Source organism: Zeus faber (genome assembly GCF_960531495.2).
Source record: "Zeus faber genome assembly, chromosome: 5".
Taxonomy (NCBI): Eukaryota; Metazoa; Chordata; class Actinopteri; order Zeiformes; family Zeidae; genus Zeus; species Zeus faber.
This window is the reverse complement of record NC_137192.1, coordinates 18,730,366-18,748,830: the sequence shown is the minus strand read 5'-3', so window position 1 is coordinate 18,748,830 and position 18,465 is coordinate 18,730,366. Positions and strand designations below refer to the sequence as shown.

At 43.0% G+C, this 18,465-nt stretch overlaps 1 protein-coding gene across 1 annotated transcript in view; it reads left to right on the top strand.

Moving 5' to 3' along the window:
- Positions 1–18,465, top strand: part of ppp1r16b (protein phosphatase 1, regulatory subunit 16B) — a 79,622-nt gene that overhangs the window by 28,211 nt on the left and 32,946 nt on the right. Inside the window, exon 3 of the mRNA XM_080000270.1 lies at positions 14,863–14,933. Coding sequence (XP_079856396.1) covers positions 14,863–14,933 — 71 coding nt within the window. The remainder of the gene's footprint in view (positions 1–14,862; positions 14,934–18,465) is intronic.

The window sequence follows — 18,465 nt, the reverse complement described above, 5'->3', positions numbered from 1 at the left end:
ATCTGTCTGTCTTTTCATCATAATCAATACAAAACGCCTCTACGCTAGGATGGGAGGATATGGACAAAATATCGTATCAATTTTATTTCAGTATTCTGAGGTATTTGGATTTTCAACTACTAATTACACTCTAATAAGAATATTGTATTTATTGTTGTTGCGATTTAAAAAAAATCATACATTTTGATAAAAAAAAAGAAAGAAAATCAAAAGCGTATCTTAAAACACTTTCAATAAGGAATTAAATTCTCTAATTATGAACCACCTTTGGAAGGTAATATATATATTTGTATCTACTATATCATTCATAAATACCTTTGATTTCATTAATTGTCGTAAAGAGGAAAAAAAATAATTTGTTTGTTTGAGGCACGTTACAAGACAATTTGACGTTAAAAATGACTTGAACGCCTGTCATCGAGGTTAAAATCCCAGAATAAAAATTGAAAATAGAAATCAAATCAACGTTTTCTCTATATACCTAGAAAAGTCAAATTTTCAAGGCTAAATGTGAACCAAAACAGACATGACAGTTTTACCAGTTATGGTCAACTACTGTGGACCAGAATGAGGGGACCTCAAAAGTCCATTTTAGGGGCTTAGAAAGGTCTATTTTTGGGCTGAATGATGACTGTCTTGCTGTGCTGACATTAGAGAACTGTCTGTTCTGTCAAATCATCCGTGGGTGTGTTGACCTGTTTGCCTCTGAAGTACACACAGTATACTTGCGCACTGTCCCAGCTCTCGGCCTCAATTAGGACAGTTTGTATGGGCCCCGCTCCACACCCAGCGGCGGCACACACGGCCCTCTCTTCCCCCGACTACCCCTGTCCCTTTCTCTCACATGATTTCCCTCTCCTGCATCCCTCCCTCCACATTAATATTCGGCAGCACGCTCTTCGGGCCCTAACTTCACCGGGAGGCACTGCTGCCCGCGTGCCGTGGCCGAGCGTGACCCGGGCGGTCGCCACCGCCGCCGCCGCCGCGTCCCCGTCATGCGAGCTTCCGTGACTCGACCCAGACATTGAGGGGTGACTCATCCCCGTTGTGCATCAGCGTTTGCGATTAACAGGGCAAAAAGGACGTAGAAAAAAATCGGAGGCGATGTGGCTAATGCAAGTGGATTGGCTGAGCTACTCTGGGCAGTGTTCTAGAACATTAAAATTGTTCTGTTATCACGCTACGTGTTGGTGCAGTCGTTTGGAAGACTAGGTTCAACTGGGCCGTGGAATAATCAGTATTCAAGGATTATTTAGCCCCATTTCCCATAAAAATGGGAAAAATACATTTTCTCGCCCAATTAAGTGTGACAAATAATGGACTACCACCGTTTTTCCAACTTACTGCCTTGTCCAAAAGTCCATTATGCCATTAAGCCCTGACCTCTTTTGGTACAACATGATTCACTATTGTTACAGAGTCCACTCTATTCTCATGGCCAGTCTATAGGCGCTCTCTGGTCATCCATAGCGCTTCCAGTACTGAGCATCTCCCTCCGCTAAAGACCTCACCCAGATCTCCTTCTCCCTTCTCGCCACATCTGCCACAGTCCCCTGGGAGGGCCCTGACTCTCAAGTTAACTCCTATCTCCATGGTAACGGAGGCAGGGATAAAGCGGTCCGGGAAGCATGGCGCTCAGCTACTTGGTTACCGAGGCAGAGATCAAATAGAGCGTCAGCCGCCCCGCTGCTGCTCCTGCATGGGATGGGATGTGGGATTCGGCAAAGCCAGCCTGGCTAATGGGAAATGTAGGTCTTTTTCGATGTTGCATCAAATGCTACTGATACAGACTATACAGTACCTGTATTGTTATGGGAAACGGTCAGGTTTTTGTGGCGAATTTAAGTCAATATTCACTCGAGGGAAAGTGAAGGTACCATTGACATTTCCACTTAAATATAAAGTATATTAATAAGGCTCTCAAATTTACTTATCTCAAATTTGCACTGGTATAACAGAGCCTTTAACACTTTTTCATATATAAATAATAACGTGATTGAGGTAGAAAGGTAATGGAATAAAGAGTGGAGTAGTGGAGTGAAAATCAAGAGTCTCAAAATCGGAATATACAAAGTAGATATACTTGAAGAATTTACTTGAGTACAGCATCAACGTATCTGTGCATTACTTTCCACCACTGCTAATAATGCAGAAATAATGCAAGAAAATCACCTTTGTTAACTGTGAAAAAGCGAAATACTAATATTTCTGTGTACTATACAATAACGTTTTATTTCTGTAATGGATGTCAGTTCTTTTAAGACACGTCTTTTGCAGCTCATCAGCCCTGCGCAGCCTTATCAGGAGCGTGCTGGGTTTGCCTGCGGAGGGAATGGCAGCACAGCAGAGGGAGTTGTGCTTGATTCATCTCTACCAATCCTCTAATGCCTGTTCAGCACCCTGCTGTTCACACACACACACACACACACACACACACACACACACACACACACACACACACACACACACACACACACACACACACACACACACACACACACACACACACACACACACACACACACACACACAGCCACGCAAAACACACACATGCATGCAGACACACGCACACACACACCCACGCAAATACACATACACATGCACGTGCACACGCACATGCACACACACACACACACACACACACACACAAGCCCTACTTTGGGTCACAGCGAAGGAGCCTGCATGCCTTCGCCCGTGACCATCGTAAATCCCGTGATAACATGTTGGATTAAATGGCAAGGATTAGGCCTCGTCAGACCAAGCGGGACAAATGAGCCCCATTATTAGCGTAGAGACGACGCACGGTGTCTGGTTCTGCTCAGGCAGCACGTGCATCTTAACTTACTAACTAATTAAATAACTAACGTTCATAACTCCTCCACTGTCTCCAGATACATTCAGGATCAGAATCTGTTTATCGGACCAAGTACATTTTTCATGTAGAAACAGAAAACAGAAAGAAGAAACAGTCTTTAATTGTCACACGACACTCCACAACACATGCTTGCACACACACACACATGCACATGCTTGATGGTGGCCGGTGAAATGGCTCCTCTGCTCCTGCTGCTCCTCCGGGGGCACAGCCAGGAGCAGTGGGCAGCGTACGTGGACGCGCTCGGGGACAGTACAAGGAATTTGTCATCCCGATAGTTAGTGCATTGTAGTGCAAACTGAAAGTATAGAAAATAATGATTTACAGTCTAAAGAAAAAACAACAAAAAATGTATATAGTACTATAAAGATATAAAAGACATAATACATAAAATATGATATGTATAAATTAAATACAGCATATACAAAATGTGCCCTATGCACCAGATTAAGAGAAATTATAAAAAAAAGGCTATGGCAAGGGCTAAGTGGCAGTATATGGGTATTCCTGTATGTAATAATAATAATAATAACAATAATAATAATAATAATACATATGCAACAGTATGGACATGCTCAAACTGGATGGTTAGTCAAGCTTATCACAGTGTTATTACAGTATATTGCACAGGGTATTACACAGTTATTGCACAATGTTGGGCAATTCAGGTTGAGCAGAGGTTAGTAACAACAGATGTTTTGTCAAGCTGAAACATTTGGGGGATTTAGATGGTACGGATTTTTAAAAGCGTGAGATTTAAAGGATAATGAAGGCTCAAACCACTAAATGCATGGGTGGTGGTTTTGATTGTGAAGGAATTGCTCAAAGTGCTATAATGGTAAAACTTGGAACGCTCAAAATTCAATAAACATTTCAATAAATTCATGGACCTTGTAACCTTGGAATCCCAATAAGCGTGAAAAAACATGTTTTTTAAATTTCCCTTTTTATTTGTCTAGCGCTGAATGTCTGGGAGCTGGAAGTTTAAAGGCATCTGAAGTGATGACTCTGCTTCTTACATTTAATCTCACTGTAAACGACTGTTCTGCGCATGTTGAATCTTCTGAGGCCTGTTTCTGGGGTTTTACTTGTTCTTTCTTTTACTCTCTCTCTCTCTCCCTCTCTAGTCAGTGGGGGATGGGCGTTCTAAATGTCTTCACCTCTGTCCTATTAGCAAGCATGCGAGTGGTAATTAGTAGGCATGCCACGATTGTTAAGATCCACAATTTGATTTTCGATTTAAACATATGTATATTTTTTTTCCAGCACTGACGGCTGTGCCATTGTTAGACTACCGAGTCTTGATTTGTAGAGAAAACGCTTGTTTCTCAATAAGTAACTTCAATTTAAATAATAACAAAAATATGAGAATATTTAAACACCATACCTCGCGAGACTTTTGAATAATGAACAATAAGTTTCTTTTTAACCTAGTTTTAAGTTACTCACCAAAATAAGCACAGAAAAACGGATGCTATTTTTGCCAGCGGGTAATAAAAGGCATATTAAACGCCATCGGCTTGGTTGTCAACTCTCACCTTACTTGCTGAGCGTCCGCCAGGTTGGAGCGGTCAAGATCTGCTGGTGGGTGGTTGCAGTGTGCGTTGAGGGGTGCGGTGCAGCTCGCCGGACGAGCCGCTGTGGACTCTGGAGGGGCCCGCACCACTCAGCGCACACTTCCATTTGTTCACCGGCGGATCTCCACCGGCCCAATATGGTGACCGTGTCCGACAATATTACCCACAAAAATACGGGGAGAATCGCAAACCTGACTGTGATTTCGAAGTTCGAAAATCGAACGCTCATTTCGATCGATTTGAAATCGACTGCGTAACACTGCTTCAGAGACAAACTGTTCCCAAACACAGAATTTAAATGGAACCATAAAACTATGTGAAGCATCTTTATTTATAAAGGTGAAATGACGTTACTCTATCTAATCTATAGAAGGATATCGATAGAAATCCATAAAACACGTTCTTCACCTTGGTGTCGCAACCCCACATATCTAAGATATATTCTTAAATTATAAATACTAATCAGAAAATGTTGTATGGAGCTTATTGGGCTAAATGTGAATTGTAACACATAAATATACACAAAATAATAATAATTATAATAAAATGACAAAAACAAGAAAATTCACACCATTCGACCAATATTGCGATTGCAATTTGCAAAAATTTTTTAAGTTCCTTATGATCTGTATTATTCACCAACACAAGCCTTAAATCATTCTACAGTATGACCAACACAAAAATAGACATAGTCAACGTATAAACTGATCTTTCCTGTAGGCCAGGCCCACGTGTTATGATGAAATTAGATGAATTGATGCATGAATTAATAATAATAACATATTTATTTAACTATTGAATTGTAAAAAGAAAAACCTTCAATCACAGCTTAATACTGACTCATTGATTTAACATCAAGCCTTGGAACGAATATGATAAATATGCAGTGTTTCAGCAGAGATTTATCATTTTTTCATAAAAATGTTGCGCGCATACGTCCGCATACACAGAGCGCTGCTCCGTGTGTTCAGGGACAGCTTTATGCTCATTTAATTCAAAAAAGGTTAAAAAAAACAAAATAAAAAACAAAGAAAAAACAGATGTTCTGGGAGAGGCCCTGTCCGGACTCTACAGGTGTTCCGGGCTCCGCCAGCAGCACACGCCCTGTACAGCAGCACAACGGCTCGGGCTAGAGCACCGGGTCTCACCAGGGGGGCCGCGTGGAGGTTCGCTCAAAACAACCGCACTAAAACAATAAAATATAGGCGGGGCTGGGATGGGGGGGCGGGGGGGTGTGGGGGTTGCAGAGAAAGTAAGTAGTTCATTTTTCAAAAATGATCGCAGCCTTTTCTATTAAATTGGTTCGAATTCGATTAATCATTCAGCCCTACTCTCTAATTGCTGTCACAAGCGTTTTCTGACCTAAAAAAGGGGTCACAAAAGAAAAACAAACGAAAATGAAAGCATTTTGAGTAGTTTTCAGACTCGTGTCCGGAAGATTTGGGGGCTGTCAGATAGACGAGCGGTGTGTATAGAGGGAGGATTTATTAACGGAGTGAAATGGATTTCGGCTCAACCTCTACCTCGGCCCCTTCCCTTTTCTGCCGCGACACCGATCGAAGCGATAATATTGTCTGTCTGCTCAACAGGCAGGACATCTCCGAGGCTCTCGTCTTCAGTGCGCCGTTTTCTCTTCGCCTGGCGCTGGGCGAGAATATTCACCCCGTGATATCAAATCAGCGCGATCGTCAGGTCCTTTTTCAGAGCCCATTAAAGGATAATTCCACCAAAAACACAGCTTATGAATAATTCAGCATTGATTTCCCGACATTTTCAGTGTAATTGGTGTTCACGTGTTGTCCTCAAATGTGGAAAAAAGAAGAAACTAACGGATCCAACGCAGTCCTCCTAGTTCCAAACAGAGCCTGTTAACATCGCTGCATAACTCATGTAAATTCAGTTTTTTCAGGGGGTATAAGCTTCAAGTTATCATATATACAGTGATGTAAAAACACCCCCGGCTGTCTCACGGTATTTATTTATTTTTTTGTTGTTCCTATGTTCTTTCCCTGCCCCGCTGTATGGAGTAAGTACATCTGTTAAAGCGGTGGAACATGCAATTTAAGTCCCTCAATAGCTCATCATGCGCAGGATAATTATAACAGGCGGCGGAATGCTAATTATACCAATGATCTTCTCTCCTCACGTCCTACTAAAACCAATGTCATCCCTCTGCTTTAACACTCGCCACGCGCCCTACTTTTGCGAACACGAGCCAGGAAGGCAGAAAAGGGGAGAGTTTGATGAAAAGCGTGTCGCCGGCAGAAATCTATTCTCAGTTTTCTTTGAACCCCCCCCCCCCCCGGTTCTTATACAGCCGTGTTTCGCGCGAGAAAGAAACGTAAGATGTGAAAGGTAAACGAAAGAAACGCAGCGTAAAAAATGAACTACTTAAACAGAATGCATAATAAAAATACTGATATTGTCGTACTTGGTAACATACTGTTCCGTTGAGTGCAGCTAAATGAAATTATTTTTATTTTTTTTGTAAAAGCAGGTTTGCTTTGCATGTTGTAAAATGACCCAAACTTAATTGATATGAACCTTAACTTTTAGTATGGATGAGTACTAAAAGTCTTGTCAATGAATGATTGTCAGTGAATGCTTTTATAGGATTTCAATTCGAGAGGCATTGGGCCACGGACCCCATTTGATAAGGTTTTACCTTTGGGAGCCCAATCTGAGAAGATCATTTTCTGGTTAGATATTATTTCGTCCATACTTCCCTATCTGCCTCTCCTCTAGAGACAGATAACAGTGAAACTAGGATCAAAAGCATTATTGTTTGTTTTCTGTAATAGGTTAAACTAAATAATGTTGACGTTTAACTATTAATAATTTTACTGGGGACTGCCTTGAAGGACCCCAGGGAGTCCCCAGACCTCACGTTGAGAACCGCTGGGATAAAGAGTGTGGCAGCCGTTCCAACGCACCAGAGGCCGTAAAGAAAAGAGAGACGCAGCACTTAAAACAAAGTCCATTGCGCCTCTGCTGTGTGTGTGTGTGTGTGTGTGTGTGTGTGTGTGTGTGTGTGTGTGTGTGTGTGTGTGTGTGTGTGTGTGTGTGTGTGTGTGTGTGGGTGGGTGGGTGGGTGGGTGGGTGGGTGGGTGGGTGGGTGGGTGGGTGGGTGGGTGTGGATGTGTGTGTGTCTGTGTCTGTGTGAGAGATCACACGGAGGCTCTTAAAACGCAATCCGCACTCAGACTTCTCCCCACCTGCAAATCTGCATCACGGTGGCTCTGGGGAGACAACGCCCAAAGTTTGACCCAGCATCCCTCGCTTGAAACCACAGAGGAGAAAATCCCTCGCCCCGTGTGCTGCGCGTGATTTTGCCGTTAAAACAGAAATGAGCGTTCCCGGTGGACCTCGCAGAAGAGATCCTCGCTGCGTACGAGGAGCTGGGTTGGGCCCGTGGCTCGGCCGCAACGTTGCGAGACTAGTTTACTTTAGTGATAAGCATTTAAGAAAATACAGGACAGATGGGGGCAAAAGGAAAAGAGGCAAAAAGGGGAGAGTGGCCAAACAAAAAGTGGCTTAATTGTGTGGCTCTCCCAGGGAATTACAGAACATAGAATATATATCAAATCATGATCAATCCAAGTAGCACTTACATTAACTTAAAGAAGAAGAAAATAAAAGAACAACCTTGGAACGCAGCATGTTGGGGTGGATGCTGATGGAGGGTGACAGATGCTTTGTGCTCACGGCATTTTCAGACGTGTGTCATCATCATCATCATCTCTCCATTCGAACATCCCTTTTCCAGTCTTTTTTGGCAGTTTTCAGCAGATCCCCCCCCCCCCACAAAAATAAACCAGTCACTGATGCAACACAGACGTGCACACACGCGCACACACACACACACACACACACACACACACACACACACACACACACACACTGTTGCGAAGGCTTTCCAAGATAGATGGAAGGAAGGGTGGGCTTGGCTTCCCGTGCGCTTGTTTATTTGATGTTTACTTTTATCTTTGGGTGAGGAACTGGTGGAGTAGCACCACCAGCTCCCCTCCCTCCCTCCCTCCAGTCTCCTCTCCCCCTCTCTCCTCCCTCGATGGGAATTCACGGTCCCGCCCATGAAAACATCCAGGAGATTTTAAGGCAACGTTCCCTCACTGGGTCTGGGGGGGGGGGGGGGGGGGGGGTGTGTGTGTGTGTGTGTGTGTGTGTGTGTGTGTGTGTGTGTGTGTGTGTGTGTGTGTGTGTGTGTGTGTGTGTGTGTGTGTGTGTGTGTGTGTGTGTGTGTGTGTGTGTGTGTGTGTGTGTGGGGAGATGCTAGATAATCGCCATGGCGACCCTTCAAAGTTGGAGAGAATGACTCTGAAACATTCCGTGTGTGTGTCTCTGTGTGTGTGTGTCTTTGTGTTTTGTGTCTGTGTGTTTTGTGTCTGTGTTTATTTTGATGTGGATGTGTTTTTGATGTTTGTATATATCTAGTGTGTGCATTGTGTTTGGATGTGTGTGTTTGCATTCGTGACTCTGTTTGCTAGGGGGGTGAAAATGTGAGTTTTGTGTGTGTGTGTGTGTGTGTGTGTGTGTGTGTGTGTGTGTGTGTGTGTGTGTGTGTGTGTGTGTGTGTGTGTGTGTGTGTGTGTGTGTGTGTGTGTGTGTGTGTGTGTGTGTGTGTGTGTGTGTCTTTGGCTGTTCCGAAACCGATAGGAATCGCCCTGCGTGATAAACTCCAACTCTCTTTTCCAATCTCTCTCGTTATCGCTCTCTCTCTCTCTCTCCTATCTCCTATCTCCCATACTTTGTCTTTGTCTCCTCTCTCACTGAGCAACATTTTTCATGACTTGTCAATGTCGTGTGTTGTGGTATTCTTCAGCTTTGTCTTCAACACTTCCTCTTTCTTATCAGTCACTTCCTCCCTCCCTCTAACTCAGTGAAGTACACCGATCAGCCACAACATTAAAACCACCACTAATAATCACTAATATTGTGTAGATCCCCCTTCTGCTGCCAAAACAGCTCTGACCCGTGGCGGCGTGGACTCCACAAGACCTCTGAAGGTGTCCTGTGGTATCTGGCACCAAGACGTTAGCAGCAGATCCTTTAAGTCCTGGAAGTTGCAAGTGGAGCCCCCATGGATCAGGCTTGTTGTTCCAGCACATCCCACAGATGCTCCATTGATCGGACCCTAACCCCGGACATCCACATGATGTAGAAGAAAACGTGATTCATCAGACCAGGCCACCTTCTTCCATTGCTCCATTGTCCAGTTCTGACGCTCCCATTGTAGGTGCTTTCGGTGGTGGACAGGGGTCATCATGGACACTCTGACCGGTCTGCAGCTACACAGCCCCATACACATCAAGCTGTGATGCACTGTGTGTTCTGACTCCTTTCTATCACAGCAGCATTAACTTCTTTAGCAATTTGTGCTACAGTAGCTCTTCTGTGGGTTTAGACCAGACAGGCTAGACTTCACTTCCCATGAACATCGATGAGTCCATGGTTGCTCATGATCCTGTTGCTGGTTCACTGGTTGTCCTTCCTTGGACCACTTTTGGTAGGTACTAACCACTGCATACCGGGAACACCCCACAAGACCTGCTGTTTAGGAGATGCTCTGATCCAGTCTTCTAGCCATCACAATTAGGTCCTTGTCAAAGTGGCTCAGATCCGTACACTTGCCCATTTTTCTTGCTTCCAACACATCAACTTCAAGAACTTCACTTGCTGCCTAATATATCCCACCCCTTGACAGGTGCCACTAGAACCGGATACTCAATGTTATTCATGTCACCCGTCAGTGGTTTTAATGTTGTGGCTGATTGGCGTTAACTTTGCAGTATTCACTCATTACTATCACCATGAACATAAACCGGCTGGAGGGGGACGACAACAAAAAGTATTAGGTGAAAAATCGCTCTGGAATTTTGACTCATTTGTTACATTCAGACTCAAAGGTGAAAGCAAAATGTAACCAGACATGACAAAATGTGTCTGGAAGCCTCTTCACTGCTGCTAACGACCAGAACCAGATTTTTTCGAGGGATGTTTTTTTCTTCTTTGCTGTTGTTGTTGGTTTTCTTTTATTTTCTATTTTTAAAGACATAGTTTGAGCCGTCAAGCTTCCAGCGGGAGACAACTTGTTGGACGCGCGTTGGCATGCTTGAGTTGTTTGTATACGACTCTTTGTGTCCTTTGAGGAACCTCTTCTAAAAAGCATGACCCCCGGGGCCCCCGTCTTGACTGGTTTTTCGGGAGCAAAGTTTGTCGTGCTTGTTTTTCTCTTTTGCGTATCGCTTTCTCTCTTATTTTTCACACATGATAACACAAACGCAGTGACTGTAAAATAATAGGACGAGTCAAAGGAAAGAGTGAGAGGGTTTTGACTCAAAAAGCCCTTTATTGAACGGCCCGAAAGACTCGAGGCGAAAACAATACGTAAACAGTGGAAACAAATGAAACAGGAAACCGTTACAAAGTGGAAACACTCCATCTTTATGTTCCACCGGTGATGTGGCCTGGCTTCCCCTGCGGCTGTTGTCTCAGATTATTCTCAGCACATCATAATTTAGATCCCAATTTCATCCCAATTGCATGAGCTGCAGCACACAGCACACAGGTGATATGCACACAACCTGTGCATATCACCATGCACAGGTTGGTGTGTTAGCCCGCTCTGCCCGTTTGTGTGTATTTGTCAATCTCGGTCACAGTTGCTCCTCCGGTTTTTCCAATGCATATATCAAAATGCTTAATTTCCCAGACTCACCGCGTGTGTGTGTGTGTGTGTGTGTGTGTGTGTGTGTGTGTGTGTGTGTGTGTGTGTGTGTGTGTGTGTGTGTGTGTGTGTGTGTGTGTGTGTGTGTGTGTGTGTGTGTGTGTGTGTGTGGACCCTTGTGCACTTTGGGTCGCGCTGAGCTATCTGACTCCTGAGCGCTGACAGAAGCCATTTGGCAGCTGTCACCTCACGATTGGTTCTCCACATTCACACAACCTGGGGAATATAATTCATTTACACATCAGTCTGGGCGAGACCAACGGGTCTGATGCAGAAAAGGACACACACACACACACACACACACACACATTCTTGGACTGGTATCAAAGCGAGGACTGAGTAAATACACCTGGTAAGTGAGGTCCCATTTTCTGGCGCACTTCTAATCCAAAATTGTCAATTCGGAGACTCGGTCCTCCCAAGTATAGTAAAACACACACACAGAGAGGCAGGTTTACGAGGATGCACATCGCGAGTGTATGCATTGAAAAAGAGTGTACACAAGCTATCTTAAACACAGCAACATCCCTTGTCTCACATAGGTATTTTGCGCGTGTGATATCGGTGTGTGTGTGTCGAGAAGAATATTAATACACTGTCCACTGAGTCTCATCCTGAAATAAAATTCCGCTCGGCTGATTCAGTGTGAAACTGCCGACCTGTATGATTTGTTTTTTAAAATCAAAGCAAAAGAGACAGCATGGAACTTAGCAGTGATGACACTGTTCCCCTCCAAAAACATGATCTTAATCAACAGCGCCGTAATCAGATTAATTGCTTTATTCACACGAGTTTACCAAACCATTGCCAGCTGCTGTTTGCAAGCTGTTTTCTCTTGGTTAGAATTTAGGATCAGCTTTTACGACGTAAGTGTCGGCTTCGTAAAGTGGAGCTGGATTTATATCCTTGAAGATGTGTTTTGTCTTTAAAGACAATATTATGCGAAATAAGCAACACCTATAAATGAATGAAAGCAAAGCGTTTATCAAAACAAGGGAGTGAATGTGCTGAATTAAGTGCGTGAAAACACACTTGGGGAATAAACAGATTCCAATTTCTAATTCTGATGACAAATGCACAGAGATCTTAGAGGGGTTCCAGCCATCCTGCTGCTTTTGAAAGCTTTCAAAAGATGTTTTTCCACGGTTCCTATTCAGGTAAAATGCGTAGATGTTCACACGCGATGAAGGGGAAAAAATGGGTGAAGGGCTAATGGCTAATGGTTGATGGGCTGGTGGTGGATGGTGGAGCTAAAATGAACTATAATGATCCTGCATTTCTTTGGGGAAAATGTAATAAAATGATGTGTGCATAATGAGACGAATAAGATAATGTAGTTGTTGGAAAGTCTGTTCTACTCTTGTTGTGGGAACCATGGTGACATCTTTAACCCTGTGCTTTGACCTTTGACCTGCCTGTATCGGGGCACAGGCCAAAAAGCGCATTCGTCTTTTGGTGATCAATCGGAGTATCTAAATCTAAATACGCAGATGGATCAATATTGCCAAAAGAAATGTAGATGTTTCCTTTCGCATGTAGCTAAATCAGCTGTAAAGAAAATATTCCAGTTATTTCTTATTCCTTATTATTATTAAGTTTTAATTACTGAGATTTTTGACAAAAGTGATTCTGTGATTTAAGATTGAATGTTATTTTTGCTTTTGTGCATCTTAATTTGTTCGGGTCTCTCTTTAAAAAGATTAAAGATTAAATATATGTACTCCAAAGTGAACCTCAGCCCAATATGAAACAGAAGTTGTAAGCCCAATACAGGCAGATGGCTGCGATGCCAAAGTGTATGCTAATGTTACGTAATATCCCAAATATATCCGAAAATTAATCTGTGTGTGTGTGTGTGTGTGTCTGTGTCTGTGTCTGTGTGCGTGCGGCGTCTACGGCCATGTTTGTGTACGATTGTATGCAGCATAGCTCCACAGTTCATATCTGTCTGACCATTATAGTGATGATAGAAGATGCGGCAGATGCCATAACTATCCCAGCTCGCTCTCGCTCTCTCTCTCTCTCTCTCTCTCTCTCTCTCTCTCTCTCTCTCTCTCTCTCTCTCTCTCTCTCTCTCTCTCTCTCTCTCTCTCTCTCTCTCTCTCTCTCTCTCTCTCTCTCTCTCTCTCTCTCTCTCTCTCTCTCTCTCTCTCTCTCTCTCTCTCTCTCTCTCTCGTCTCCCATCCCTGTTTCAGCTTACAGCTCACCGCACAACAACTCGATTCAGCCCTCACGCCTCCTTTTCCGTTTTTTTTTTTCCCCCTCGTTGGTATTATTGCCTTTGTTGGTATTATTGTTATTGTTGCTTTCTGCGAAATGAAAGCAATGAGTCAACGCTGCCAAAATGACGTGTGCCACCACCATCCACCACCACCACCACTATTCAGTTTGCCAGCAGCTCTCGTATAACTTTTGGGGACAGAGCGGGCGGCGAGAACTGATATTCTGTGAACTAGGTTCCCGGCGTGCATCTGTTCACTGTGTTCAGACTACTGGCAGACAAATAGTGTAATCCCAAAGCAGCGTTAAATCATCTGCCAAACCCCCCCCCACACACACACACACACACACACACACACACACACACACACACACACACACACACAACAACCACCTGTTTCCTTTTTCCGAGGTCAGTTGGATAACGTCCTGGCACTGCCGATAATTTGATAGTTGGGACTCTTAAGTGCGGTGGCAGAGGGGCATTACCTCGATGTGATGTGATGTGATGTGATGTGATGTGATTAATGGATGGCAGAGTGATCAGTGATGTCATCAGGGTGGAGGGGGTTAAGCAGGGGTTTACATGCTCCAGCCATGGACCACCTGGATTCCTGCCCGCTCCCTCGGGATCAATAGTGTGTTATCTAGATTAGTTAAGCGCCGTAGCCACCACTTTAGAAGCCTCAGAGATTGCTCTAATTCGTGATCTGTTTTGCTGCAATCATTTCAATGGAGGATTTAAAATGGATGATATGGGAGCATAGCATTTTAATGATACATTTATTTATTTTACCTTTATTTTATCTGGTTATTCTCAGAATCTCGCTCACAGGAGAGACCTGGCCCAGAAAGCAGCAATTAGACAATGTTACTCAGAGAAACAAATAAGCAATAACTTGTGATCGGCAGTAGAAAATGCAGGTAGCAGGACAAACCATTGTTTAGTCAACGAAATTGCTCAGTGCTATTGTTAAAAGACGGGTACATCACTTCCTGTGCAACAGTGTATTTTGTATCGTGGTTGCTTTGTGAGTTTGGAGCCTGTTTATTAGATCTTAGTGCTGTGACACCTTCTTATTTGGTCAGCGATAATGCTCAAGAACATTCCTTTAAAATAAAGACAATCATTCCAATATCACTCAGGCAGTGTTCAAAAAAACAGACTCTTAATTTTAGGATAAATTAGAAAAAATAAATTTCCGTTATTAATTAGTATGATTTTTTTTATTTACTGAATTCCAAAATATTTCGATATATATATATATATATATATATATATATATATATATATATATATATATATATATATATATATATATATATATAAAAAAACATTTCTTAATTAAAAAACAATTATCTTGATTTAACGATTATTATCATTATTGTAAATAATAATGTTATTTTTAATGAAATGTTTTTCTTTCTCTGTGATCTTCCGTCAGTCCGTTACCTGTTGAAGAACAATGTGAGTCCAGATCTCTGTAACGAAGATGGCCTCACCGCTCTTCATCAGGTGAGATCAATTATTTCTCTGTTCCACCCTATCTGCCTCTCTCTCTCCGTCTCTGTATTTTTCTTTATTTCTATTCACCGTTTTGTGCTCTCTCACCATTTCCCTCTAACCTTTTGCTTGGTCTGTTCCTGTTTATGAATGTACATCCTGACTAATTGGCTCCCTCTCTGTTGTACCTGGTTTATCCCTCAGGAGATAAAGGGCAAAGCGAGGGGAGGACGGCTGCTATTACCTCCCTCCTGAATCTTAGTTGGATATTTCAAAAGCAATGTACAAATCCATTTTTGTTTTTGGGGGCCAACTTGTTCAATTGAAAACTCTTTGGCTTGGAGGATACACACACACACACACAAACACGCAAATAAATGATATATTCGCTTAAGACAAATAATCCCTTGAAGAGGACATATTGTTTCTTTGATAGCGCCTTGATCACATTAGCACTGACAATCTCACCCATACTTCCCGCAATCTCCGCTGTTTGTGTGTGTGTGTGTGTGTGTACGTTTGTGTGTGTTTGTTGGCATTACTAGTTGGCTTAATGGCTCAAGATGATGCTATTGATGCATGCGATTAAGAAAAGTGCTTCGGCTCTGGTGCTGTGTGATGGTGTAAGTGCTGCAAAAAACATAATATCTTTTGGGCATGAGCTCTCTGGACAAATTGTCTCAATATCACTGTTCTCAAAGCCCTTTAAGTCTAGTGCCCTTGAAGAAATTGAAGAAAAAGAAGAGGAGTCATTTTATTGATGTCCAGGAGGGAAAAGTGTCCTCCACATTTCACCCATCCTAACCATTTAGGAGCGGCGGGCAGCCCGGGGTACAACTCCAGCTGTAGAGCCAAGGCCTCGGTCAAGGGCGTCGGCAAAAGCTGATGTGATATGGATTAGATTAAGGTGTACTGTATGTCCTAGTCAGATATATGAATAATCAATATATCAATATACATTGAACCAATATTTTTGCCTTCATGACATTGTTAGTTACCCTGCCTGTGCATGGATTTTAAGAAAGGGAGGCGGGCAGTGGTTCGGCCCAGGGCTTGTGCGAAAAGGGCATTAGCATTAATCGTCCTGCAGTGGTCAGTGGATTGTTATGAATAATAATGATAAATGAATAATAATAAGAATTTCAGTTAGTATAGTGTGATCTCGTCATCTCGAAGCGCTTCACAGGTAAAAGACTACGGTAAAAGAAAACATATAAAAATGTAAAAGAAGGGAGAATAAAACACGGACCGCTATCAAAAAAAAAGAATAAAATAGGAATAGAATAAAATTGAGTAAAAAGGGGATTAAAACAAGGGTGGGCTGCTATAAAAGGCTTAAAAAAAGGCCTGTCAATAAAAAAGGGTTTTAAGGCCCGTTTTAAAAACCTAGATGGAAGGAGCAGTTCTGAGATAGTCCGGGAGAGAGTTCCAGAAGCGTAGTGAAAAAGAGCAGAAGCCTCGGTCTCCCATCGTCCGGAGACGTGAACTTTTGGGGGGAATGTGGAGCAGTGGGGAATGGCTAGAGAAGAGGGGGCGTGAGGGTTTGTGGGTGGTGATGAGGTCACTGAGGTAACTGGGGCTTTCGCCAAATAAGGCTTTGTAGGTCAGGTGGAGGACTTTGAAATGGATCGAGACACCGTCGTGATACAGTCCTAGTACGTAGTCTGAATTAATGGTGATGAATAATTGAATGAATGAACCACAATAACAACACGTTTGGTGTCATACTTTCAATTACAATGTAGTTCAACGTGATGACCTTCAGCTGGGTTCTCTAATGTGAGATTTTGAATTCATGAGCAAATACTGTATAAAATTCCCGTTGTCATGGTAAAAACAGAATCCTCCATATCACTCGGCTTTCCACTAGCTTTGGAAGTGCTCTAAAAACACCTGGTTTATATTTTCCCACATTAAATCCAGTGTCTGTGCAACTGCTGTCTTGTACTATGGCCTGGGGCTCCCCAGCACAGCACAAGGATTTGCACTATTGACTATTATTACTATCATACTATTGCACTGACTTTTATTTCATTGACCACCCAATGTTTTCTGATACACAATGGGAGACACAAATCCTGTTCTGAGTGATAAACAGACATAAACATGTGGTGTGATGATGAGACAACATTGCTCCGTATCCAAGTACCAGCCTCAGTCTTAAAGCCATCAGTATCATCTCACACTCTGTTTTTCTAGTATTCATATTTTGTTAATTATTTCTTTAAAGGGGCCCTAGGACGCAAAACTCACTTTTTCAGTGCTTGTGCACATACATTTGGGTCTCTGATGGGCCAGTTTTTTTTTTTTTGTGAGCTGCCTGTTTCAGGAAACATGTCCTTAATATGCTCCGTTCAGATCTTTGTCACCTTTGTATGTCACGGGGGCCCACAGTAGAATGAGAACCGCCCTCCATCTCAGAGGAACTCCATTTTCTCCAAACAAAGCCAACAGATGTTTCATGTTTACATGAAACAAAAAAAATGCCCGGTGCGGTGTCCCGGATGCCATGTCCCGGTGCTGTGTCTGCAACCGAAGTCGGAACAAACTTTTAAATGAGGCCTTGAAGATCTAATATGTGTAAAGATTCAGTGCCTTGATTGCTTATTTCTCACCTCAGATTTGTTCAGAAACAGATTTTGGGGAAGTGATAAGGTGACATCAGTGAAACGTTTACAGAGAAATACAACAGAACCTGGATTAAAGCTCAAACCCCATTGGCTGGAACTAGGGGTTTGGCTGCTCATTCACAATTAAAGCTGCACACACTGAAACAGCCCGTTTTGGAACGGGACGGTATAGAGGCATGTTAGAATGGCTAGAACGCATAATCTTAATGTTATTTTCAGCTCAAAACTTCAAAAACATGTTTTGGGGACCTTAGAGACCTATATTACCCTGTGTAATAAGTAAAGTTGAGTATAATAGGTCCCTTTCAAAGATTTGTTTCAATGTTAAAAGTAGAAAGTGTAGCTTGCGAGCTAAAACTCTTAAAGACAGAGTTTTGATGTCTTGGTTCCAAGGAGCAGAATTTTGACCCACAACACCGTGACCACGTGTCACATGCCGTTACGCGGCGCTGTATTAGCACACCGCTGTCGTCGTCTGTTGTCATCTGTCGACCGGGCTTCTTTCCGCCGTGATCGAAACCCAAATTCAATTCATTTATCCCATTTAACCTTCTTAGCTGCAGAGGTTAGAGTCTCAAGTCTCAGCTCTGCTAATTGCTCTCATTCTACTTTGGACACAAGCGCACCACCCTGTTTCTTCACCTTGGACCCCGTTGTTCTAGCTGAGGCCGTCCGTCCATCTTGAAAACAACCAAGGACCCACTTTGACCTCGTGTTGCAGTCCTCGGCTTGGCCACTCAACTTTTTGTCCTTTCCCCTGATTATCCAGGCCTGGTCCAAGTTATAGTCAAAGCCCTCGCAGCGCTGCATTCCAGCTCCTGATCCAACTAGATCATCTGCTGCCCTCTCGAACTCTAATTCCAGTGATTACATTTAACTATCTGTGTTATTATTGAGCATTTATTCCCTGTCTC